At 43.4% G+C, this 27,358-nt stretch overlaps 1 protein-coding gene across 1 annotated transcript in view; it reads right to left on the reverse strand.

Moving 5' to 3' along the window:
* LOC137437513 (lanC-like protein 2) overlaps positions 1-26,361 on the reverse strand; it is a 44,582-nt gene extending 18,221 nt beyond the window's left edge. The window contains 5 exon segments of the mRNA XM_068131900.2: positions 5,956-6,102; positions 22,120-22,267; positions 24,019-24,226; positions 25,752-25,869; positions 26,054-26,361. Coding sequence (XP_067988001.2) covers positions 5,956-6,102; positions 22,120-22,267; positions 24,019-24,226; positions 25,752-25,869; positions 26,054-26,221 — 789 coding nt within the window. The 5' untranslated portion in view covers positions 26,222-26,361.
* Between the last annotated feature and the right edge of the window lie 997 nt (positions 26,362-27,358).

A 27,358-nucleotide genomic window follows, 5' to 3' on the forward strand; every position in this document is an offset into this window, starting at 1 on the left:
AAAACGATGCAATCTGAATACTACGGAAAAAAATATCAACAACGATTCAACAAAAATTCAACAAAGGTACCAATACAGGAGGCACACACAAAACACCTGTGGTGATCAACAGTGTACTTTAAGTTGGCATCCAATAGATAATCGGGATTGCAAACAATCTTAAATATACGCAGCTCAATGAAACATCCCTGGATATACACACGACAATGACTTAGGGCAGTGACTCGGTAAGAAAAACTCAGTTTGGATTCAGCTTTTATTTGCCTTTTTTGCCAATTTTTTCTAAAAATATTTGCTCTGTCTCAGATCAGATCTGATACATTAGCTGTGCATAAAAGGATGTAAATCGATCGCATGGGGGACAAATGGCCTCAATCTAAGCTGCATTGACAGCGACTGCTGGCCACAGCACTGCTCACATTGCAATACGATGTCCTACGCAGGAAATGTTTGCGAAAAATACGCAACTTTCAAAATGACGTATGAATGCTAAATGAGGCCTTTTGTGGTCAAGTTTCATCAAAATCATGTGTGTAGTTTCAGAGGAGAAAGCAAATACCTATGTTAGGGGGTCAAACCTGGACCCACTTTGACCTCCGGTAGGCCCCCTTAAACCTTGATTTTTTTTTTAATGCCGTGAACAAACTTGAGTTGTAACATACCAAATACCATTTGTGCCATGTCTGGTCACAATCACATCAGCGGTTTCAGAGAAGTTGCAAGTGTTTACGGACCAACGGACTGATGACACGCCACCACATAATCTCCCTGGAACGGTTTGTTTGTGTTTCACACTGAATGAAAAGCGTAAAGGTAGAGCATGGCGATTGTGATATATGACAGGTTCAACGATATGTTTTGCCTGAACGGCATATAGCGTGATGTTACCTGGAACATTCAACTATGTTCCAGGTGAGCTAAAAATGGTTAACCATAATTGTTCTGTTCCTGAATGAAAATTGGACTCGCGGAACTACGAGAAATATCCACGGATGAGGTGTTGAGTTCGTATTTTAACATAACAATATATTTATAACAGTCTTCACAACTTCTACTCCACCCCACTTCTTATCCTCTTCCTACTTCCCCTCCGCATGATTAATAGTAAATATTGTTATTTTGATGGGGGTAGGCAATGAAATACCTTAGTCCAGGTAGATGGTATAGGTTAGTGTGCTCCGTATGCCGTGTAGAAACTTTCCTGTAACCAAGTAGAGCCGGATGTCCGTGTAAGTGTATATTTGTCTCCATGCGAGGGGTGGAGCTAATTAGTTAGGATATAAAGGTAACTTTCCCAGTGTGTAAATTGCCTCTGTGGTTTTCCCTTCGTTCCTTATGACACACACACTTACAACACCAGCCATGCATTCAGCACCTAAATTAAACCACACAATCGCCGACCGGATCTGAACACTACCACTGACGCTAACCAGCCGAGCCATCTCAAGAGGCGTCAAGAAGGGCCGTGAGGCTTCACCCCAAAAGGAATTATTGATAGTCATAGACTGATGCGATGGCGCTCTTTGATTGGAGCGCGGGTGACGTCAGAGAACATTCTAGCGCCAGGGACAAAAAGGACACGTCCCACCATTTTCGCTCTCTCTTGCCCTGTGTTTCATTGCGAGCAGTCGCACTTCCTGCTCCCTCTTGGTCCTGGCTTTCATCCTGTCATGGTCGCAGTTATACGCTCTCTTTTGGTTCTGACTGATTACGAGCAGTCGCATTTATTATTTGCACTCTCTCTCTCTCCCCCTCTCTTGGTCTTGCCTTCCTTGCGGGCGGTCCCAGTTGTTTGCTCTCTCTTGTCCTGGTCGCATTTTCGCTCTCCCTGTTCCGGGCTGGGGAAAAGGCGGACGCAACTCTCTCTCTCTCGGTGTTGGCTCGTGGCAGTTGCGCTTGGTGCCGTGTGTGCCTGAGATGAACATCGGGTCTTGGTGCAGCCGAGCAGGAAGGTCGAGGAAGGAGCGTGGGCCTATTCGCGTCGCGTCGGCGGCTGACAGGGAACATGACTTCCCTGTGACCGTTCCCCAGGCGTGCTTTCCCGTGCAGAGACTCGGGGACCCGTTTGACAACTGACAGGGTTCGAGGGCTGCTTGGGGAGACCAGAGCAGAGTACCAGCTAACATCACACACATTTTTACTTTCATTTCTTTCTCCCTGTGCCTGCATTCGAGTCCGTGAGGAGATGTCTCAATAAAAAAACCACCTTTAGAGGCCATTTTTCCCCGCAAGCGGGGATTGGCCTTTTTCGGGCACCGTGGTTGTTGTTGTTTTTCGGTCCCCTTTTTGGAGCAATGTTTTACGGCCGGATGCCCTTCCTGCCGCCAACCCTGTTTGTCGCCTTTTACGACAAGCAGGGAATTACCAGTGAACTGGTACTCAATTAGCCGACCTCGGAAGGATGACAGGCTGAGTCAACCCCCCTGGCATTAATTCAGTGATCAACCGGGATTCGAACCCAGGATCCTAGGATCCTAAGCTGTCACCCTAGCCGCTAAGCCAACGCCAGGCTAATATGTCCGCCAACCGCAGCCAACCGCAGCCGCAGCCGCAACAGCCGCAGCCAACGCCAGGCCAGATGTCTCAATATAGGATATATTTTACCACACATTCTTTGTTATCCTTGCATTACTTTCATTAAATCATTATTTGTTGCATTTTAAATTCCTTGTCTTGTCCGTTTATATGTTTGTGGTTCGGAAAACCATCGTCGAGTCTGGCCGTACAGGTAAGGACCTCGCTGCCCTCCACTACACCCACCCCCGCCTCATGTGTCACTACTGCCATAGTTGAGTATACGCCTCCGAGTTAAAGCTCGGTTGGCCATCCATCAACCAGGGGTCATAATCTCGGGGACACGACATGATAGAAAACTTACCCTGTACATGCACAAGCCCCAGATATGACCTTCATACAAGTGTTTAGAAGAACCTTATCCAGATACACAGTCCATTAACTGGTAGCAATCCATCGGGGGTTTGTCGAGTACGCGCCCGTCTACTCAGGCCTTGCATTATCCCACCTGGTCGGGAGTTTGTAGTACAAGTGGGTGCCCGTTTGGCAAGATGAGAACGTTGTCCAAGTCTTTTATTGAACAGATGTACAGCCCTTTTTCACAGGTACTTGTCCATGTATTCTCGGCTTCTTTCAGAAGCTTTGCTAGTCATGCCCAGGAACAATCCTTATCCCGGACACATAACACATATTATTTCACCCCAACCTAGGCAGTTTCCTGGGATTTTTGGCCATGTGCACCACACATTTTGGGGTGGAATACGTCATTTCGAAAGAGACACATGAGATACTTGAAAGTGTAAAGTTTATTTATATTCCTTTCATCCTTTAAACTAAGTTTATCCTCCCAGTTTCAACAGTTTACTTCAAGGAAAGCATGCCTATGTTTAATTACAATTTGGCAACTTGAACTTTTCATCTTCTCGCATTTTTTTTAAATCTAAAGTTTGCACAAATTGTTCATTCTTAAATCAATTTGGCACGACTGAGCTCCTCACCACATACAAAACTTTCATCCACAGCTCAATGGAGTACTGGTCTCCCCTCGGGGCTGGTGCACCTGCCTCACACCTAGCTTGGCTTTACGCTGTAGAAACCAAAGCTTTCAGAATCATTGGTATCTCCCATGATGAAGCTCATTCTGAGGGCATTTCACTCTCACCGCAGGCAGGTTGGTGGTTTTTCTGTCTTCTACTGACTCCTCTCTGGCCTAGGTTCCCCTGCTCTGTCCAGGTGAGCTCTAAATGTCCCCCAAATATTCCTGTAGGATGCAGAAAATCTGCGAGCAACCCTCTTCTAGTGAAACTGCCAAAATCAACTCTGCTCACCTTCACTCTTTCATTTCTTTCTTCCCCACCTCTGTAACAAACTTTTTTTAATGTGTTTTACGTGTTAACTCTTACATGAGCCTCGACTCTAAAATACAGTAATAAAATAAAACAAGTACAGATACATTCAACGTACACCGCTCACATGCCAAATAAATAAATAACATCCTCTCACGCGGCATTGCCGGGGCACATGCAGCACAAAGAGACTGTATTGGGAGGGAGAGGTGTACAATAATTGATTGATTAATTGCATAATTAAAATCAATAAAATCATAAAAAAATTTCTTAATCAATTGGCTAATAGCATAACTAAACCACGAGTGCTTCATCCGAAGATGTAACTTTTAGAAATTTAATAAGGCATTAATAAAAAAATTAGGTACTTAATTAATCAATCAATCAAAAATATCCTCTAGAACTAGAGCCACATCACTTGGTCTTTCACAAAGAGCTAACATTAATCGCACAAAAAAAAAAAAAAAAAATCAAACAGACATAAAACGTACAACAACAGGAGCGGTACACAAGATGGGGAGAGAGGGGGAATCACACAAACACAGCATGTGAGAGCAGGGACATCGGGAGATCTGTGGGAGGGCCTGGGGGGGTGGAGGCATGTGAAGGTGGGTGGGGGGGGGGGGGTGGGAGAAGTACAAAACACATGGACACTGCAAGGACTTCCGGGAAAGAAGTTGGTGTTTCAAAAAAAAAGAAGTGGATCTTGGGTGAATTCGCGGGGGTAAAAGAATTAGCGGCGTCATTAATCGAATAATTAAATAATTAATCGATTAATTGATTAATCAATAAATCAAAAATACCCTTTACAACTAAATCACTCGGGTAATTTTCATGCCCAAATATCAGCTTCCTAGCTCAAAAGTTGCCTGAGATAATGCCCAGAAGAGAAAGGAAATATAAAAGTACTTAATTAATCGATAATAATTAAGTAACTCATCAATTAATTGATTAATCAAAAAACCAAAAATAACGTTTTTGACAAAGTACTTACTCACGATCGTGCCCAAATTTCATCTCCCCAGCTCAAATGATGGCCGAGATATCGCCTGGACAAACAAGAAAACAAACAAGAAAACCAGAGTGACAAGCGTTACGCCTAGGTCCCCCGTCGGTGAAGTGATGCAAGTTGACAAAGTGGAAGACGCAACGCGACCATCTTGGATTTTGACGTGGCGACCCAATTTTCAATAGCATTCTCCCTTATGCGTAGATACACCCACACCATATTAGAAGTTAGTAGTTTATTTATTTTTCAAGATAGAGGGCGAGAGAGAGAGGGCGAGAGAGAGAGGGGGAGAGAGAGAGGGGGAGAGAGAGAGGGGGAGAGAGAGAGGAGGAAGAGAGAGGGGGGGAGAGAGAGGGGAGGAGAGAGAGGGGAGGAGAGAGAGGGGAGGAGAGAGAGGGGAGGAGAGAGAGGGGGAGAGAGAGGGGGAGAGAGAGGGGGAGAGAGAGAGGGGGAGAGAGAGGTGGAGGGGGAGAGAGAGGTGGAGGGGGAGAGAGGTGGGGAGAGAGAGGTGGGGAGAGAGAGAGGTGGGGAGAGAGAGGTGGGGAGAGAGAGGTGGGGAGAGAGAGGTGGGGAGAGAGAGGTGGGGAGAGAGAGGTGGGGAGAGAGAGGTGGGGAGAGAGAGGTGGGGAGAGAGAGGTGGGGAGAGAGAGGTGGGGAGAGAGAGGTGGGGAGAGAGAGGTGGGGAGAGAGAGGTGGGGAGAGAGAGGTGGGGAGAGAGAGGTGGGGAGAGAGAGGTGGGGAGAGAGAGGTGGGGAGAGAGAGGTGGGGAGAGAGAGGTGGGGAGAGAGAGGTGGGGAGAGAGAGGTGGGGAGAGAGAGGTGGGGAGAGAGAGGGGGCGAGAAAGAGGGGGGGAGAGAGAGGGGGGGAGAGAGAGGGGGGGAGGGAGAGGGGGGGAGAGAGAGGGGGGGAGAGAGAGGGGGGGAGAGAGAGGGGGGGAGAGAGAGGGGGGAGAGAGAGAGGGGGGAGAGAGAGAGAGAGAGAGAGAGGGATTAAGGAGCATAAAACAAATAAAAGGACCAGCTCCAGCCACTACGTCCACAAAGTACGTCATGTGTTCACATGAACAGAGTGGAATGCAAACCAAACCTGCATGAGCATGTAGTATATTCCCGCCAGGCCATGTGCTGCACCCAAGTACTGCTTTCCATGCCACGCATACATCAATGGTGAACGGTCGCTGCGCCGCTCAGCCCGTGCCAGCGCTTGGCCCGAATCGAGCATCGCGTTGCTCACCTGTGGGACATCTCGGTCAGCAAATGAATCCAAATAAACGCTCAAAATAGAGATGGAACAACAAAGGCATCAATTTGACAAGGCTTGAGATCACAAACTGCTTATATATATAATGCTTAAGAGCAAAGGAACAAAACACACGTTAACTAAGGAACACCCAATTTTCTTTTTAACTATTCAGACATCACCCTCAGTGATTTAGGCATGTGCACAGTAAGCTGGGGCAAAATCACAGGGAGATAACAACGAACAAATAGCACAAGAAAGTTTAAAGCCAGTGAAACTTATCAAAGGATTATATGGGGGCACCAGTTCAGCAGCACAACCCCCTATCAACAAGAGGGAGAATTGCTTTGCAATACATGTCCCCTGCCAAGTTTCAGTTCAATACGTTAAACAACAAGGAATATTAACAGCTTTGACTTACCGCACTCAAAATTATAGTCCGGTAAACTGTTGGGGAAATTCCCAAAGTTCAAAGTGCCATAACTTTGTCAAAAATGATCAAAACGTCGTGAAGTTCGAACTTTATCTGTAACTTATCGTGAGGAAACCATGTACCAAGTTTGAAATCATGAGCATTAAGAGTTTAGAAAAAAAGTCCGGAAAGCTGTTATTTGCATGACGGACTGACAGACGGACAGACGGAGGGACGGAGTGCAAACCTATAGTCCCCTCCGGTGTACACCGGTAGGGGACTAATAACGATACAAGCAGCGGGTTGGATTCATGACCGAATACCAAATCTGACAGGTACGAGTTCATTCGGTTTCTGAATGTCCGAGTACCATAGACAGACCAATGCATGTATTATACACCAACACATGTACAACAACATTGTCTCTAAAAGACGAACAACGATGCTCTTGTCCTGCAAATCTGTGTATCCTTTGTCATATTTAGGTTTGCAGGTACCAGGTATTTAAATATTGTTATGTTTGTGGGGGTAGTAATATGTAGAGTCAGGTAGCTTTGTGGAGGTATCATGCTCTGGATGTCGGGTAAGAACCATCACCTGCAACAAGCTCTGTTTAGCCGTGTGTTCGGATTAAGCTTGTATCTTAGTCTCCATTACGAGGAATGGGGCATGTTAACTAGTATCGGGATTATGTTAATTTCCCTGTTCGTCAAACCTCAGTAATTTATCCTTTATCTCTTTTGGCACCACACCACCGACACTAGGAATCCATCGCCATTAGTACACTAATTAATTATTACCAACAATAAAAACCACCGGAAGCCTAAAAGGAAGCTTTGTCACCCATTGTACCAACCTGGTGAGGAAACATCGAACAGGACAGGCGACTCCGTCAAGCCACACCACAGAGAGCCACGACTGGTTGGGGGGGTTTGATGGGCGGACAGTGATTGGTTAGCGCGGGGAAGCGCGATTAGACAATGATTGGTTGAGAAGGAGAGCGCGAAGCACTCGGCCAATGGTGAAGGACTGACGCGAGAATAACATTCTGGAGGTCGAGAGGTGACGGACTGTTGGGCAGGGTAGAGAGATGACGTCAGAGGAGGGATGATTAAAGGTCGATCGGCGACATTCTCGGGTGCTTCTTCTTCTCTTGCCGTCCTTGGTCCCCTGTTTCCTTCCTTCATCCTCAGGCTTTTGTCCTTCGTCCTTACTTCTTCTGCTTCTGGGGCGGGTGTATCGATTCTGGACACGCCAGCGAAGAGGTCGCGGTTTGTGGATTCGGTGGGAGAGGCGGAAGCTCGCACGGCTGAAGCCGTGCCGAACACACCGAAAAGCAGCGAGACTTCACGGCGAGCGGTCGGGGAGGTTTCAAGGTGCCTCTGTGGTCAAGTAGACTTCACGGCGAGCGGTCGGGGGGTTTGAAGGCGCGGGTCGGAGCCAGTCGGCGTGCTTTCCCGCCAAGAACGGAGGTGAGTCCAGACAGCGCGCTCGGGGCCGACGAGTGCAAGCGAAAGACCCCAACCGATCAGCTAAGTCACACATAAAATCCTAACCCTTATTTATTTCGTTAGTTTGTCCCCTGAGCATGTGTGTAATAGGAGCGCACCATTTGGAGCAGGGGTTCTTCACCTTTTTCCCTGTCAAGACCCCCAACGGGTTGCCCATGATGTCCCCATACCCCCTTCACCAGACTGTTGATTGACCAAGGCACACCCAAGGTGCACATAGCTAGGGGGTACTGGGGGCATGACACCCTATATATATATTTTTTTCTCGGTGCTCTGTGGTGCATTCTGAGGGGTGTTTTTACTTTAATTACCTATTTTTTTGGGATGAAAATCGGTAACTTATTACCCAGAAAATGGGCCAAGTTCGGGGGATTCGCACCTGATTACCAGTCCCATTCGGTTCCAGTGACTTCAAAATATCTCAATAGCTTAGTTTTACATATGGATAATTAGGAACAGAACAGGAAAGAAAATCATTAGGATTTTATCCCTATTTATTTCTTTGCTTGTCAACAAAGAAACAAAACAAACTAAACTAAACTAAAACATGCAAGTTTTATGGAAGCCGTTTTACTAATCTAGTGAGATTGTTGCTGCTGTTTTCGTGCAATCAAAATATGGAATCGGGGCACAGTTTGTGACAACGCCACTCGCATATCATCGGACACATCAAGTCGATTTCTCCACTTTGATTTCAGGTTCAATAATGCAGAGAAACCTGTTTCACAGAGATACGTAGTTGTGAAGGGAACCAACACATTCATTGCCCTCTTCGCCAAGCTAGGGTAAGCTGCTATCTGCTCACACCAAAAATGCTTAAAATCCAACCCAGCCTTTACAAAATCAGCTTTCTTTCTTTGATCTTCTTGGAACTCGATCAAATCATCCTTCACTAAATCATTGTCACTCATCGTAGAAATATCAAACGAGAAAGGGTTCTGGATCCAAACGGATTCCGTGCTAAGATCATCAATATCTGAGAAGTAACCCTCAAAATTGGTACTTAGGACTTTGAAATGGTCCTTGACTTCTTGAAGTATTTCCCCAGGCAATGCCTTTTCATCTTCTCCATCATATTTCATTGATATTTCATTGAATTTATTACAATCTATTATTATAATTTATTACAAGTCCCAAACCCCCAAGGGGTATGGATATCCCAGGTTAAGAACCCCAGATTTAGAGGGATTAGTTCACCACGTTTGCCTTGTTTGTTACCGGCCTTTCATTTCAATAAAGCCGGCATTTATTTTTGTACATAAAATCCGGTTGGTTCGAGTTATTTTAGTACGGTGAAGACGTCGGCAAGACCCGTCCAGGTAAGTCGGTACTCTTCTTCCTCCTCGCGTATAATCCGCCATAGAGTTGGATTCAAAACGCCTCCATTAACGCTCGTTTGCCTTCCGTGGTTCTTTCAGTGTTAATTGAGGGAACCACAGTACAATATATTGAGATTCTACTGATTGGAAACCATTCACATATAGACTTGTGCACTCAAATGTGAAGTGGGGTTGTGAAACAAAGTTGACGGTGAACTATAAATATGCAAAAACCTTTGCCACCCTCTCGGAATAAGGAAGCGTGTTGATGTCATCTCCTCAATTTTTTTAAACCGAGCTTACGCAATGAAAAAGAGCAAATTGAGCTCCAATGATCGACTCTAGTCTTTGACCTGATATTATGCTACACAGATGATCCAAAGCACTTGTCAAATAACTGAATCTGCACCATTCTTTCACTGAATCAATCAACGAGCAACAGCATATCAAACGAATGTCCGGTCCAGAACAGAAAGTGCATACTTTGTGGAATGACGGCACTTCAACATCTGGAGGATTCCAGTCAGGAGAAAGGACCCTAACAGTCGCTTCGCAATCGTTGAAATTGGCACAGCCAAACAACCAACAAACATTGCAGAGGTCAGGCAGTCATTTGGGGATGGTGGGCTTATCGCTTCGCTTTTCGAACCAATAGAGGTCCATTACCTCCGCCACCGAAGGTGGATGGAGGTTATGTTTTCACCCGAATGTCTGTTTGTTGTCTGTTGTACACCGCTCCTTTCCTGTGCCATCTCCAGGCGCTGCATCACGTCATTGCCGGGCACCGAAGGGGGCCCAGCAATGACGCGCGCTGAAAGGGAGTAATCGGTTTTCACTCCGGTTTCTTGTTGTACACCGCTCCTTTCCTATGCAATCTCCAGGCACTGCACAACGTCATTGGCGGGCACCGAAGGGGGCTCGGCAATAAAGCATGCTGAAAGGGAGTACTCAGTTTTCACTCTGGTTGTTTGTTTGCCCGGGCAATAAATCAGCCATCCTTTGATCTAGGAAGCTGAAATTTTGGCATAATAGTGAGTAAGTACTTCATCAAAAACGGTATTTTAAGTTTTTTGATAAATCAATTAATTGATGTTACTTAATTATTATCGATTAATTAAGTACTTATATATTTCCTTTCTCTTCTGGGCATTATTTCAGGCACTTCTCCTGCGATGAAGCTAACTCTGAGGGCCTTTCACTCACTCACCGCAGGCAGGTTGGTGGTCTTTCTGTCTTCTACTGACTCCTCTCTGGCCTTCCTCCCCCAGCTCTCGCTGTGCTCTGTCCCCCAAATATTCCTACAGGTCGCACAAGATCTTCCAGCAACCCTCTTATGGTTAAACTGCCAAAATCTCGGCTCTCTGCTCACCTTCACTCTTTCATTCCCCTTTTCTCCCACCTCTGGAACAAACTCCCCCACTCCCTTCAATCCCACTCCTCCCTCCAGGTCTTTAAAACAGCTGTTCACCACCATCTCGTATCTTCCTCCATCCAAATCCTTGATCTTTTCTACTCGCTAATTCACCCCAGATCCACTGCTTTTGAAATTCCAACTTCTTTCCTGGAAGTCCTTGCAGTGCCCTTGTATTTTATACTTCTCTCACCCCCCCCCCCGCCCCCACGTCCCACGCCTCCTCCCCCCCCAAACCCTCCCCGTCCCACAGATCTCCCGATGTCCCTGCTCTCAAATGTTATTTTGTGTGCTTCCCCCTCTCTACCCATCTTGTCTACCGCTCCCCTTATTTTGTGTTTTATGTGTCGGTTTGACTTTTCGTGTGATTAATGTTAGCTCTTTCACGAGCCTCGAACTTGTATACAAAAAAAATAAAAAAATAAAAAAAATTCCGATTAATGACTTATTTCATCAATTTAAAAAAAGTTACATCTTCGGACGAAGCACTTGTGGTTTAGTTATGCTATTAGCCAATTGATTAAGAAAATATTTTATGATAATCTTTTATTGATTTTAATTATGCAAAATGGACACCTCTCCCTCCTAATACAGTCTCCACGTGCTGCATGGCAGTATTGTCGGGCGCCAAAGGCGCTAGACTCCTGGAGGATGTTATTTATATATTTGGCATGGGGCGGTGTGCTTTGAATGTATCTGTACTTCTTTGTTTGTGAACAGGATATCTCAAAAAGTTAAGGACGGATTAGGACGAAATTTGGCAGAGATATAGGGTATGTGACAAAGACTAAATTATTCGATTTTGGTGAAGATCTGAATTCGGATCCGGCTTATAGAACTTTTTAAGCGATTCTTCAATATTGAGAGATCGGGCCAAAAACGATACATAGCAGGATATCTCAAAAAGTTATGGACGGATTTGGACGAAACTTGGTGGAGAGGTTGTATGTGTGACGAGGAAGAATCGATTCAATTTTGGTGAAGATCTGAATATGGATTCGGATACGAGATTTTTATTTTTTTTAAAGTGATTCTTCACCATTGAGTGATGCGGCTAAAACCGATACATAGCACGATATCTAAAACAGTTATGGACGGATTTGGACGAAACTTGTTGGACTGCTTGGGTGTCTGACAAAGACGAATCGATACGATTTTGGTGAAGATATGAATTCCCTATTCTATTCCTATTATTATGTTTCCTCTGCATTTCATGCAGAGGAATACCTTTTGTTTTTCTTATTATTAGGTTTACTCTCCATGAAATGGAGAGTAACCTATTATTATTCCAAAAGTTTTTCTTATTATTATTCTTCCGCCCTATTTTGCACCTCCGAAAACTTTAAAATTAATGTTCTCAGCAACGGTTGGTCGGATTGACAGGAAATTTTCATCAAATGATCCGTTAGGCTCGTATAATTTTTTAGTGCTAATTATGACGTCATATGTCACGTGGTATGGGCGCCATCTTGTAAAACACCTTCAACTTTACACCTCTATATCTCCGGAACGGCTGAATGGAAACATTTGAGTAATGGCTCATTCTAAAGAACTCTGCAATGGGAACAAAAAACATGTTTATTGAGTATATTAAAAATGCTAACGTTAAGAGGTTAGAATTCGTCAAACACAATTTTTTCTCCCCCGAAAATGATATTTTTTTCACAGATGGTTATTTAAATTAAAAAAACTCAGAATGCAAAAAATTTCAAAGTCATACGTCACATGGTTCGGCTGCCATATTGGTTTGAGTGAAAAGTCTGAAAAAAACACTAAAACCCCATTTTCTCCAAAACGCCTGAACAGATCAAGCCCAAAATTGGCATGCATAATCGCATACACATGACAAACAAAAAAGTCACGGAGCACGACATCATCCGTCACATGGTTTCAGAGTTATGCCGTTTTTAAGTATAAACTAGAAATGGTATCTCCTCCATAATTTGTAGAGATATCGAGTGGAAACTTATCACAAATGTTCCTCATGGGGGGATGTTTCATTGTTACTTGAGACGTTTTGATAAGTCACATGGTTTGGCCGCAATAAATAATGGAAGGGAAATCCTAAAAAGCTTCTAACTCTTGAACCACTGCATTGATCGACTTGAATTTTTAATGCGTTCTAGACCTCATCAAGCCAAATAAGTGTGCAAAATTTTAAGATGATTGGATGTACGGTCTGGAAGCTAGAAGTCGTTATTGCTTGAAGAAGAAGAACCGCAACACTTTTCCTCACCAGGCCATGTGACATAACCACCTCTTCGGATTTGGCAGTCGCTAGAGGGTGTTAACATTCGAATGCAACAAATTTGGGCAAATTCTGATGAATTTTCGTAAAACTACGCTACATTGTCATTTACATTGGAAAATAACATTGTAAAACTCTCCGCCGCCTCGGCTTTATTCTAGCTCTGAAGTTCATCCTGTCTTCACTTTTAGAGAGAAAGAGAGGTATCTGCAAGCAATGGTAACCTTTATTTGGTGGAAATCTGATGAAAAATGACGAAGTTATTCGAAATCTAACATTTTAAATTGATCGCATTTTCAAAGTGAATTCTTACTGATGTAAAATATCCATGCGTGCAGGCGTGTGTGTGTGTGTGTGTGTGTGTGTGTGTGTGTGTGTGTGTGTGTGTGTGTGTGTGTGTGTGTGTGTGTGTGTGTGTGTGTGTGTGTGTGTGTCGGGGTTGTATCAAAGCATGTCCGATGAAAGTGGGGTTGCATGAAAGTGGCACGGAGTAAACCGTTTATCACTGCCCGCAGTTATAAAGTGGCAGTTCTAGTTATTATTATTAGTCCACCCTATTTTTCATCTCCAAAAACTTTAAAAATAACGTTCTCAGCAACTGTTGGTCCGATTGACAAAATTTTCACCATGTGATCGGCTAGGCAGTATCATTTTGTACTGCTAATTATGACGTCATAGGTCACGTGGTATGGGCGCCATCTTGGAAAACACCTTCAACCTTGCCCCTCTAAATCTATTTAAAAGTTTATCTCTTGAACTGTTGCATTGATCGACTTGAAATTTTAATGTAATGTAGCTCTCATCACGGGGAATAAGTGTTTCAAATTTCAACATGAATGGTCTGGAAGATAGAAGTCGTTATTGTTGAAAGAAGAAGAAACAACACCTTTTCTTCTCAGGCCATGTAACTGATTGGTTTCCTGTGTCGCAGCTTCTTGGGCTGCAGATTGAGCGTGAAAATGAGGGTGAAGTGGCAACTAGCTTCCTACCAGCTAATTTTGATATTTTTTATAAAGTATGGGCCCTGACTACTTCACACACCAAAAATACCCAAAATCCCCTTGGGGGGAACATGTTCAAGTGACATCACCAAGATGGCCTCCATTTTTATTAAGTTTTTGTATTTTATTTTTACATTGAGGGTCCCTGTGTCCTGATCTGTAATAAAATTATACTAGCGTCTGATTTAAATAATTTTGGAAGGCCTTATATCTGATTTGTAACACAAAGATTCCACAATCCTTACGGAGGAGCATTGCTTAAATTACACTAACAAAATGGCTGCCATTTTATAGGCTTTTGAATTATATTTCATTAATCATGTATCGTTATCGTGATTCCAATACCTTTTCGTTTATCACTTGTTCACCAATAATTTAGATCGGCAAGAAACTCTTTGTCTTATTAAAACGAAATTAACACCATTACTTGCATGATAGTAAGTGGCGTCAGGAAGGGCATCCGGCCATAAAAACATTGCCTCAAACAGGGAACCATGATTGTCATGGGGCCCGCAAGGCTAACCCCCGCTCTAGCAGGGGAAAATGGCCTTAAAACGATCATTCATTCATTCACTTGCATGATAATAAGATGTGCATGTTAATTGCTGTTCCAGTGGTACAAGTTTTGACTAGTGACTTTTGAATGCTGATCGATTAACTTCCAACACTTCATGGGTAAAGACTTTGGTTTAACTTCCAACACTTCACGGGTAAAGACTTTGGTTTGCGTAGCCTAAATGTTGTAGTATAAAACATATGTATCCCACAAATGTCCAGTGTCTTCATAACGATAAATTCCTAACGCTATTTGCCTATACTATTTATGTTATATTCTTTCACACTCTTTCATACTTGATGTTAATGTCATAGATGTGTACATACTTCCATTGGTCAGAATCAAATTCAATATCCTAAGAATATCCTAAGCTCATCATAACTCGCACACATCCCATAGGAATTTAGGGTGTCAATCAGATTTCTGCTACCTTATTCATGATGTAATTGGGTCATGAGGCCAACATGGAATGGTGGTATAACTTGACTTTTACCACGGCGACTGCAGTAAATAAGACACTCGGCTCAAGAAATGTATACGTCTGGTAGTCTCTGGTGACTTGTAATCTTAGTCTGCTGAATCAAACGCTTGCTTGTCAATAAGCCACTGAAGTGTGCTTTTGAGTGAGTCAGGAACAAACGCAGCTGATGCATTAAGATCAATTTCTTGGGTATTAGGGTATTCAGTTGTTGGTTGTAATTTTTCTATGTCTCTGCGAATAATACTAACTGCACGGTGAAGTATTTGGGAATCATTGTTGCAATCAGAACCATCATCATTCTCAACCAGGTCTTGCTCGATATCGGATTCTGACACTTTAGCCATCTCTCTAACTAAATGGCCCACTGTTATGCTGCTGGAGCATACAACATCTGGCAATCCTATCTGACTGTAAAATGCTATCTCGTCTCCAAAATTTTCGATCATTTTTTTCTTAATGTAAAATGACAGTGTCTGTTTGGCAGTGTCAGGATCCATATCCAGTTTGACCAAACATTCTCTGTAATGTTTGCACAAGTCTGATAGAAGCACTGATGTTCCATTGTCCAACCTTTCCTTAAATTCCAGGTAGACATTTCTAGCTGCTTGATTGAAAGTAGAGTCAACACTTTCTTTCTCTGTTTTACGCTTATTAGCCTCTTTGGTATTTGAAGAGGTAATGTTTTGATAGCATATCTTGTGGTATTTCGCATTCTTTGCAAATATATCCTTCTCAAAAGAAAGACGTTGGACAACAACCTGATTTCCTGCAGCAATAGCCCCCTGAAGAACATTCGCACGAACTTCTGCTGGCTTCATATTCGCTGCTGTAAGTTTTATTCCTTTCTTTTTATTCTCTGGTTCTCCACAAATGAAACAGTGTTCATCCCAGGAAAAGGCTGATGTTTTTTCTCTTGACAGCCTGGCTACTTTCGGCTGGTGGTCATTGGAATTACTCCCTTGTCTGCGTTTTTGTGATGCTTGACGTTTTCGTGAATCTGTATAGGTAGATTTGCAGGCAAAATGAAATCGGATCTGGGATACCTGAGGTGTCTCACGAAATGGCAGTATTTCATCAGCAGCCTCATCTTGTCGCTCCTCACATGATTTTATAAAAGTGGATAATCCCTTGGATGTAATTGTCCATGCCTTGTCTTTCTCAGATAAAGGTCCTTGCTCTCCTTTGCAAATTATACAAATATCAGTCCGCAAGACATTATCAGAGTCCCTACTTGCAGATGGCTCTTGCTCGTCCATTGATCTCATCTAAAGATGTGGACCTAGAACAAAAGTAATGAATCTATTCTTAGAAAAAGCACAGTAACAGATGCAGAAATTAACACAAGGTATATAAACTAACAAAAATACAGCAAATAAGGATAAGGTATCCACGGTCATATTATGTTGAACGAAGAAATCCAAGAAAAGAGTGAACCTGAAGTGTTATGGTAAACTTGCCAAGAATAAATAAACAAAGACAAATTAAATGTAATGGTAAAACTCTGATGAATCGAGAATGAAGAAGAACTGAACCAAGAATGAAACAAAAATGATAATCATTAAATCTATCGGTTAACTGCTAGTCACTTTAAACTCTGGGATAATTATCTTATAATCAACATTATAATCAACAATGAAATAGAAATTAATAACATTGAAATGAATATCATCAACTCATAATAAAAGCACTGGAATAAAACAAGAATGAAAAACAAGAATGAAACAAAACTGAATAATTTTAAAGCTAACTATCAACTCTGGGCCTACCTCCTCAGGGGAGGATCCAGGAATTTCAAGACGGGGGGTGGGGGGAGTGCATGAAACTATAGCGCTGGGGGGTGGAGGGGGTAAGGGGTTGGGTGTGTGGGGGTCCTCCACCAGGAAATTTAAAAAAATGGATCGTCAGAAACGGCATTTCGTACGTTCTTGGAAGTTTCTGCAGTTCCTTGTGTTCTTCCCTGGTCCAACAGTTCAACAGATTCGCGATGACTAATGGTCAGATAGAGGAACTGGTGAAACGACTTGCCCAGCTGATCCTTCTGCTACACATTGATGAATTGTGTGTGTGTGTTGTGTGTGTGTGTGTGTGTGTGTGTGTGTGTGTGTGTGTGTGTGTGTGTGTGTGTGTGTGTGTGTGTGTGTGTGTGTGTGTGTGTGTGTGTGTGTGTGTGTGTGTGTGTGTGTGTGTGTGTGTGTGTGTGTGTGTGTGTGTGCATGCGGAATGTTTTTTGTGTAGTTCTCCTGGAGCTTTCTGATATGCAATTTCTGATTTATGTAGTTCTAGCGAAATGATTGTTATGATCTCCTGAGTTAATTAGGCTCATTAACTACAAAGAATCCAGAAGAATTCCCATGTTTCTAAACGCACGCCATGTTAAGGTGTTTTGAGCAGCTTAATAGGTCCTTCCATGGCATGCCATTCTCATTACTAATAAATAACAAAAACAATGATAATATTTTACAAAGCATTTATTCCAACTCAAGCACCACAGCAGGCAGGTATGCTGCAAGGCCATGGAAGTCGATAAAAATTTGGTCCATTTGGACCAACGGGCTCACTAGTAGTTATAAAGACCTGTGCACTCCCACAGTGTAAAATGATGGCGATGACAGACTGTGTGCTGGTCAAAGCCCGGCACAGCCATGCGCCCTGGTTGCAAAGCTCAAGGCAGGCGGTTCTCCCCACAAAAGAGATCAGATAGGACAGCGGATTGTGAATTATTTTATTCATCGTAAATTATGCTATTTTGGAATAGACGGCGCTTGTGTTTCTGAATGAAAATGTCACACACATCATGTGGGGATATGGTGAAGTCATGGTGTATGTTCATGAGGGCCAGAGATGCCATCTGACTTTCTCCCATGGAATTTCTTAGGTAGGTCTTCAGACGACAGGCAAGAAAATGAGCGTTCGGCCTCACAGGAGCCTACAGGGAGGGTGCCTTCCCGATGGATTATTGCAGATGGCATCCAATATTGAGTAGGACTTTGATGGATGGAAATTCGTCTCCATCTACTGCATAGAAACAATCCATGAATGTGCCTGGAAGCGTGTTGTTGGGCTTCCTTCTCCAAAACATCTGCCAGTCTCCAAGCTCATTTATCAGTCCTGCGGGATGTTCCATGTCGTTTTGCCAACGCAATAGCTTCTGATGTAGGGCTGGAATGTCGCAGGTATCGGCGATTATTGCAGATGGCATCAGCAGAAACAGATCACTACCTTCCCGATTTTCAGCACAGAATCGGGTGTACATTTCGTGGCTGGGGTGGTCGAGAAATGGAATGCACAGGTTTCTGAGGTAGAAGAGCAAGGGAGTATTGGCGGCAGTGTTTGGACGATGGATTTGTCGTTTTACAACTCTCGGCATTATGACATCACCTCCTACAGATTCTATCATGGCCTTAGCGTGATCGAACCACAGAGAGAATTCAGTTTCAGCATCTGACCGTAGTTGATTGAGCGCGTCCTTCTTGTCGTCAGTCATAGAGTATGCCTCCAGCACATCCATGCCGTTGAAGAGGGAGGGGGGGTGCGCACCCCCTGCGCCCCCCCCGGATCCGCCCCTGCTCCTAATGTTTTAATTAGCAGTCGATCACTAATCTGTGGATGTCAATCTCAGTATGTCTGGAAAAAAACCCAAAGGAACTATTACATTTAGTGTTGCAATCAATATCGTGTAACCAACCAGGTCTCATTCTTTTGGTAATACGCCAAGTCCCTCTTTATACATGTATAATATTATTGGAACTATATCATAAAAGCAAACATCATATTTCTTCCACTGTATTCATCAAATATGGAGAAAAGAAAAACGCCATTTCAATACACTGGCGGCCATGTTGTTAGCGCCCCTGGTGTTCATTTCACATTGGTGGTTACCATTTGTTTCAGTGATCTTCTACTTTTGTGTACAATACCTTTGCTCAAGTAAAACTACTATATAAACGGTTAGGTATCACGTCAGCACCTGAACACAATGCCAAACTTTACAATTTTGGCAGCCATTTTGATGACGTCATTTAAGCATGTTCCCCCAGAGGTATTCTAGGTATTTTTGGTTTGTGAACTTGTCAAGGCCCCTACTTTATAAAAAATACCAAAAGTAGCTGATAGGAAGCCAGTTGCCAGTTCCACCATTTTTAAGGCACATTTTGACAATAATCTGCAGCCCTATTCGCATACCCTTGGTGATTGAGAGATAAGAACACAAGGAGAAGAATAATAGAACACGAGATAAGTTGGAAGTTTGTGGGATTTGTAGTTTCTAAGCTATCGTCGAATAAATAAATCGCACCTTTGCCAAGGGCCGTGCCTTAAGTTTCCCTTGGTGCGATTCATACAGGCTGGCCGTACGGGTGTTTCAGCTCGGATTTGAATTCGGTTTTCAGATTTTGTAGTCACGAGAGTGTGTTAACACCCGGCTACCACAAACCCGGTGCAAATTGGATAAATTTTGACCGAGTTACCGCAGGCGCAAGTGGGTCTTTGTTTTAATTTTCACTTGGCGCGATTCATGCAGGCTGGCCGTACGGGCTTGTCTTAACTCAGATTTGAATTCTATTTTCACTTTTCATGGAATGTTGGGGGTTGTGCAGCTGCTGATATATTTTAATTGGTCAAACAGCCACTTAAATACCCCGATAGTACTCGAACCATGCATTCTATGTGCTGTGAATAACGATGTGTGCAGGAATTGTCCACCAATGCTATAGATATCGCTGCATGCTATAGTTGGTTGTTGGAATGAAGTTGTGGCAGGCCTGCTGACATGTGTGCTGATTACTACAACAGGTCGGCTAAGGTAAGCTGTGTACCAAATGTCCTCACACCCTCACCTCAGCTTCAATCTCATTTCCATGGGTATTTTGTGCAGCCACTTATCAGCTTTAGACTCGACAGTGAAAATCTGGTAAAATCAGTTAACTTTAAATAGAACCAGCTGATTTTGCGTTTGTGGGTAGGATAGCGCCTGGGGCATTTGGTGAAAGCGGGGTTGTATCAAAGCGGGGTTGTATCAAAGCGGGGTTGTATCAAAGCGGAGTTGTATCAAAGCGGAGTTGTATCAAAGCGGAGTTGTATCAAAGCGGAGTTGTATCAAAGCGGAGTTGTATCAAAGCGGAGTTGTATCAAAGCGGAGTTGTATCAAAGCGGAGTTGTATCAAAGCGGAGTTGTATCAAAGCGGAGTTGTATCAAAGCGGAGTTGTATCAAAGCGGAGTTGTATCAAAGCGGAGTTGTATCAAAGCGGAGTTGTATCAAAGCGGAGTTGTATCAAAGCGGAGTTGTATCAAAGCGGAGTTGTATCAAAGCGGAGTTGTATCAAAGCGGAGTTGTATCAAAGCGGAGTTGTATCAAAGCGGAGTTGTATCAAAGCGGAGTTGTATCAAAGCGGAGTTGTATCAAAGCGGAGTTGTATCAAAGCGGAGTTGTATCAAAGCGGAGTTGTATCAAAGCGGAGTTGTATCAAAGCGGAGTTGTATCAAAGCGGAGTTGTATCAAAGCGGAGTTGTATCAAAGCGGAGTTGTATCAAAGCGGAGTTGTATCAAAGCGGAGTTGTATCAAAGCGGAGTTGTATCAAAGCGGAGTTGTATCAAAGCGGAGTTGTATCAAAGCGGAGTTGTATCAAAGCGGAGTTGTATCAAAGCGGAGTTGTATCAAAGCGGAGTTGTATCAAAGCGGAGTTGTATCAAAGCGGAGTTGTATCAAAGCGGAGTTGTATCAAAGCGGAGTTGTATCAAAGCGGAGTTGTATCAAAGCGGAGTTGTATCAAAGCGGAGTTGTATCAAAGCGGAGTTGTATCAAAGCGGAGTTGTATCAAAGCGGAGTTGTATCAAAGCGGAGTTGTATCAAAGCGGAGTTGTATCAAAGCGGAGTTGTATCAAAGCGGAGTTGTATCAAAGCGGGGTTGTATCAAAGCGGGGTTGTATCAAAGCGGGGTTGTATCAAAGCGGGGTTGTATCAAAGAGGAGTTGCATCAACCAATCAACCCTTAACGGGACTTCTTAAACATAGGGGCAATACCCCTGGTGCTCACCTGGTAGAATAAACAGTATACTGCACCGACCAAGGGTATTTTAAACCAATTTCAATGGTTGCTAGAAGACAGGGCAGTATGTTCAATCATATAAACATAATCATAAGACTTTAAACAAACAAAAAAAATATCCATTTTGGGGGGCAACCTTCCCTCCCCCAAACCAATATACCTCCTAAGACCCTAATTTTTTTTAATGCCACGAGCATACTTTGGTACATCACGGGTGGTGAAGGTTGTGGTCAAGTTTCATCGAAATAGTGTGTAGTTTCTGAGAAGAAAGCAAATACCTATTTTGGGGGGCAACCCCCCGTAAATCCCCAAAGGGAAAAAAAATTTAATGCCGTAAACAAACTTTGGTAAAGCATGGGTGGTGAAGGTTGTGGTCAAGTTTCACCAAATAGAGTGTGTAGTTTCAGGGGAAAAATCAAATTCCTATTTGGGGGGGGGGGGGTCAGACCTGGATGGTGGGGAGGTTGGTGGGGATTGACTTTTCAGAAGGCTTGCGAATAATCTACTTTTCAGAAGGAAAAGGTTAAAAATTGGAGGGTTCTTTCGGCTCCTTCTCATATTGAAACTTGGACTCTAGATTGTTTTGGCAAGTGTTACAACTAAATTAACTTTGTTATGGTTTTACTGTGTTTTTTTTTTGTTTGTTTGTTTTTTTTGTATACAAGATCGAGGCTCGTGTAAGAGCTAAGTCTTTATTACTGCATTAGGTAAATAATAATATTACAATGTTACTTGCAAATAAAACCATCATTATACCAAGCATATGGCTTCACTAAACCCCAAAAAACTAGGTTTAGGAAACAAAGTGTAACTTTCCCATAAAAACAACGGAAATCGAGCTCCTGCATAATGAAAGGGTATAAAGATGCGTAACCCCTTCGTTAAGTGGGGGATACGTGTACATTACAAAATCCATAGGATAATCTTCATATCAGTTGCTCCATGCGGTCCATTTTAGGAGCTACAATGAATTGAACATAATGGTAGGTATCTCTTACTCGGTAAAGAACCCGACAAACGGATCACCTCAATGATCTTGTCCTTTGGTACGGCATCTGGTCCAAGCTTTGCTTGAACAAATAGCAGGGCATAAAGGTACCCGGCACGGCCATAGAGAAGCTCGTCCGGTAGATCGGAATCGAGACGCATCACGGCAGGCTGAAGCTGCAGCAGTCTAGCAACCAAGCACAGAATCAACACAGATGGATCTAAAAACAATCCCTGAAAAAGAAAAAAAATTAACCCCCAAAAAACGGGTGGATCAAGCAAGCACAATATTCCAAAATACAACAGTTAGAAGGTGGAAAACCACATGAGGATAACTAGAACGGCACTCAATAGAGAGCATACCTCCGCCTGGTGAACAGTTTACGTTTTGTATCACAGAGTAGACCAGAAAATCACAATACAGAATCACATTGAATCAAAATCAATCACACGAATCACCATAGGTCGTCTTTCATACCCTGATCTACCCCTCGTTTTTGGCCATATCACTCAATGGGGAAGAATTACTTAAAAACTTCTTCTAGCTGGATCCAGATCTGGATCTTCACCAAAATTGAATCGATTCTTCCTTGTCACACACACAACCTGTCCAACAAGTTTCGTCCAAATCAATCCATAACTTTTTTAGATATCCTGCTATGTATCGTTTTTGGCCAGATCTCCCAGTGGTGAAAAAGCACTTTAAAAATTAAATAACTCATATCCGAATCCTTTTTTTTTTCTTCTTTTTTTTGTACACAACATCAAGGCTCGTGTAAGAGCTAACATTAATCACAAAAAAAAACGGACACATAAAACATAATAAAGGGAGCGGGAGACAAGATGGGGAGAGAGAGAGAAGCACACAAGTACAACATTTGAGAGCAGGGGCATCGGGAGATCTGTGGGAGGTAGAGGGCTTGAGGGGAGGAGGCATGGGAAGGAATGGGTGGGGGGGGGGGCGAAGGGGGGGAAAGGGGGTGGGAGAGGTAAAAAACACAGACAACACATAAAATATCTTCAAGCACATACATAAACATAATTTACACATATTCACAAACACATATTCAAATCATATTCATACACACATATTCAGATCATATTCATACACACATATTCAGATCATATTCATACACACATATTCAGATCATATTCATACACACATACTCATACATATACACATGCAGATACACACGGATTCATATTCAGAAATGGTGTTGGCTTAGCGGTTAGGGTGCCGGCTTGGGATCCTAGGATCCTGGGTTCGAATCCCGATCGATCGCTGAATTAACGCCAGGGGGGTTGACTCAGCCTGTCATCCTTCCGAGGTCGGCAAATTGAGTACCAGCTTGCTGGGATGAATGATCACGGTGTTTACCCCAATTTAGAATAGGTACACCGTATCCCTGCGCATCGAAGAGCGTGACCAAGGGTTGGCGTCAGGAAGGGCATCCGGCCATAAAAACATTGCCTCAAAACAGGGAACCATGATTGTCATGGAGCCCGCAAGGCTAACCCCCGCTCTCGCGGGGAAAATGGCCTCAAAACGATCATTCATTCATTCATTCATATTCAGAAACACATTCATATCTTCACCAAAATCGAACCGAATTGTCCTTGTCAGACACCCAAACGGTCCACCAAGTTTCGTCCAAATCCATCCACAACTTTTTGAGATATCCTGCTATGTATAGTTTTTGGCCCTAACACTCAATGGTGAAGAATCACAACTCACTAGCTGGATCCGAATCCGGATCTTCACCAAAATCTAATCATTTCGTCCTCGTCACATACGCTTGATCTCTGCCAAATTTCGTCTGAATCCGTCTACAACTTTTTGAGATATTTTGTTCACAAACAAACAAACGGACAAACAGACAGGGGTGAAAACATAACCTCCATCCACCTTTTGTGGCGAAGGTAAACATGTTAACTCACTTATTCACGCAGCTCTGGCTCTCCTCCAACTCGCCAACAGCAAGAAATGTGACGGCCCCCAGTGCCAGAGGGCCAGCATCTCCACAAAGGAATGAGAAGCGGCGCGCACGGAGTGAGCGCAAAGAGCGCTGCGATATCTCCACGGCATGGCGCAAGTCTGCAGCATCTTTGTGCATAGTGTGCAGACGGAGGTACAGCAGCCCTATACCTATTGTATGTTAGTTCAAGTGGGTGGGGAAAAAAAATAGGGAAAACAAGTTGCTTTTGATTGAAGAAAGAAAGACAGATGCCATGTGCAATGCAGGCCTCTTTCAAATAACCTGAGAATGAATCGCTAGCACTGGCTTTACATAGGCAGACAAATTCTTCGCCATGGTATGGCAGGTCAATGACTTCGGTTTTGCCTCTCCTTCGGTCTCGCTTCCCCTGCTCTCTCGGATGAACACGCTCTTCCGGTAACCACCTCCTGGTTGCCTTTTATAATTTGTCACCTAACTCTTGCATGAGCCTCAATCCTATATTTATTTATTTTTATTTTTTTTAACATGTTTGGACAAATACTCATTTGAAGTCTCTCGATATATGCTTGCTGTGTCATGAGGGCACGAGATGCTCTTGGAATGCAGAAAAGAAATACTTTTGCACTGTTTTGAGGAAAGATAGAAATCATAATAAAAGAGAAAGATAAAAGATATGGCACGAAGCCGAGCAAGACATGCCAAACAAGAGGATGAAGAAAATCATAAATAAAAACTGACAAAACAGAACAATAGACATGTAAAGCATTTCCATTTGATCGACTTCTCATGTAAGATTTATTGCGTTCAAAAATTTCATTAGATCTGAGAACGAACAATCAATGTTAAAGTAAATCTCCATGCAGACCCACATTCACTTTGCTGCACAGACCTCTCGGCCATCCTGTCAGCCTCATCGCTTGATGATAATAGATAGATTAATGAGATGAAGCAGAATAGACTTTCAGAAGAAAAACTAGAATGGCACTCGGCAGAGAGCATACCTCCGCCAAGGCTGAACAGTTTACTTTTTGTATCCCACTGATAGGCCGGATCTGGATTCGGACCTGAACCAAAATCCAATCTGCTTGTTCTTGTCGCTTAACCAACCCATCCGCCTGGTTTTGTAATAACGCGGCCACAACTTTTTGAGATATCGTGGCATATATCAGTTTCGGCCCTGTCACTCAATGGTGACGAATCACTTGTAAATTAAAAATAAATTCTCATATCCAGATCTTCACCAAATTTGAATAGATTCGTCCTGGTCACATACCCAACCTAGGCCTGGTGTTGGATTAACGGTTAAGGTGGCCGTCTTGAGATCTTATTCTTAGGGTCCTGAGTTCAAGCCCCTGTCATGGTTTTGAATTAACACCAGGTGGGTTGACTCAGCCCGTCATCCTTCCGAGGTTGGCAAAATGACTATACCAACGTACTAGTAATGGAGGGAACTGCATCAGCGACATAGCCATGTCTCCAGAAAATGATGCAGCCAAGCAGCCACAGGCTGCACACGAAGCACCACCACCACCACCACTCAACCTACCCACCACGTTTAGGCCGAATCAACCCATAACTTTTTGATATCCTGCTCACAGCCAAACAGACAGACAATCATGTAGACAAGAGTGAAAACAACCTACGTCCACCTTCAGTGGCGCAGGTAACAAGCACATGGCGGGTCATGAGCACAACCGGCTTTCAGAGACCTACCTGCCCAGCCCGTGTAAACGGAGGAGTCGTGCGGGTCTGCTGTGGTCAAACCCTCCTCCATCTGTTGCTGTAGATCCTTGATCTTGATTTTCAGCCTTTTTGCGAAGCTCTCGTCGATCTGGACAGAACAATTGATCATTATCACGTGACACAGTTTATATCGACCGAGTCCACAAGACCCTTTAAACTCCAGTTGATCACAATGACAATGGCGATGCTTACACGGTTAATATATCATGACGAGGACAATATTGCAATAGAACATGTCTCAGATTGCAGGAACCAACATCTTAAGGACACACCGTTCCGGAAGAGTCGAACAGGTCACTGTACGACGTCGAAGGTTCGTAGTCAGAGTACCGGTTCACGAAACACCGCTCCTCGTTCTGTGCTTCCGTCCGCAGTCGCCGGGATACTGCCTCACCCATGGCGGGCTCCCGGCAATCCACGCCACGCTTCGAACTCGCCATGCACCCACTAAGCCTCCATACCACTCTCAATGGTATGACTACAAGTGTGAAGCTGCAGCCACCACAGGAAGCCACCAATCAATGTATGTATATGTACCGAGGCAGCCAAATCTCGCGATATCTCATGCTCGCGATATTTCCAAATCTCGCGATTATTTCCAAATCTCGCGATTATTTCCAAATCTCGCGATATTTCCTACAGCTACGTTCTCACCAACCCCACTGCAAACCATTTTTGCTGGTATTGATATATTTTTGTTGTTGTTGTTATTCGGCTGGGCCTTGTCTATTCATTTACGACCCACCGTCTGAGGGAACGCCTTCAACCACTTCCGTTAGACGCTCGGAAAAGACTTATTTTAACCAAATACGAGATAGACTAGTCAAATTTCTGGGAAACGTGAATTCATGAGGCATTTTTGAGTAAAAGCAAGCAAACCACTTTTTCTGGGGTAGTTTTTCGTGCTGAATACGAATCTGTTGTTTGCCAAGCCCAAAAATGCGTAATTAGGTCACTAATCAAGGTCAAAGGTCAATGAGTGCAAAATTCAAAATTTTTGAAAAAATGTTTTATTTTACATCACCTATCTGTACATTTCAATTATTTTACAGTATTTTGTCTGGTAAGGTTACTACAGCTTTTCACAATTATGAAAGTAAAGGGAATTGTGAAGGGAAAAAATCAGATTTTTGTGAATATATCCGTAATGAAGCAACTTTTCGTTTTTTGACATACTGTTTTAATTCACTTGAATTGTTGCCTTAAATACCATCAGTGAAGTGGTTTACCTGAGTCCTATATAATAGCAAGATTGTTTTCTACACTAAATGTCAATATTTGACTAATTAGCCACTTAATTAAGGCTAACGGTCACAAGGCGCAAAGTGCACTTACATGGCACAAGGCGCAAAATGCACTTCATGGCAAACATGTTTGGAGTGCAGGCAGTTGATCATTATCACATGTATTCTTAATTAATCCTGAATCAATTGCAGTCTGTCAGACTGATTGGCTGGAAGGAGGAGCCATCCAGGGGAATGCCAATTAGCTTAACTGTGTAAGCTCTGACCCCCCCCCCCCCCCCCCCCCTACTTTGGCCTGTTTCGACATGGTGTTTCACTGGCATTGCACTTGCA

The sequence above is a fragment of the Myxine glutinosa genome, chromosome 12 (assembly GCF_964187855.1).
Source record: "Myxine glutinosa chromosome 12, kmMyxGlut1.1, whole genome shotgun sequence".
In the NCBI taxonomy this organism is placed as follows: Eukaryota; Metazoa; Chordata; class Myxini; order Myxiniformes; family Myxinidae; genus Myxine; species Myxine glutinosa.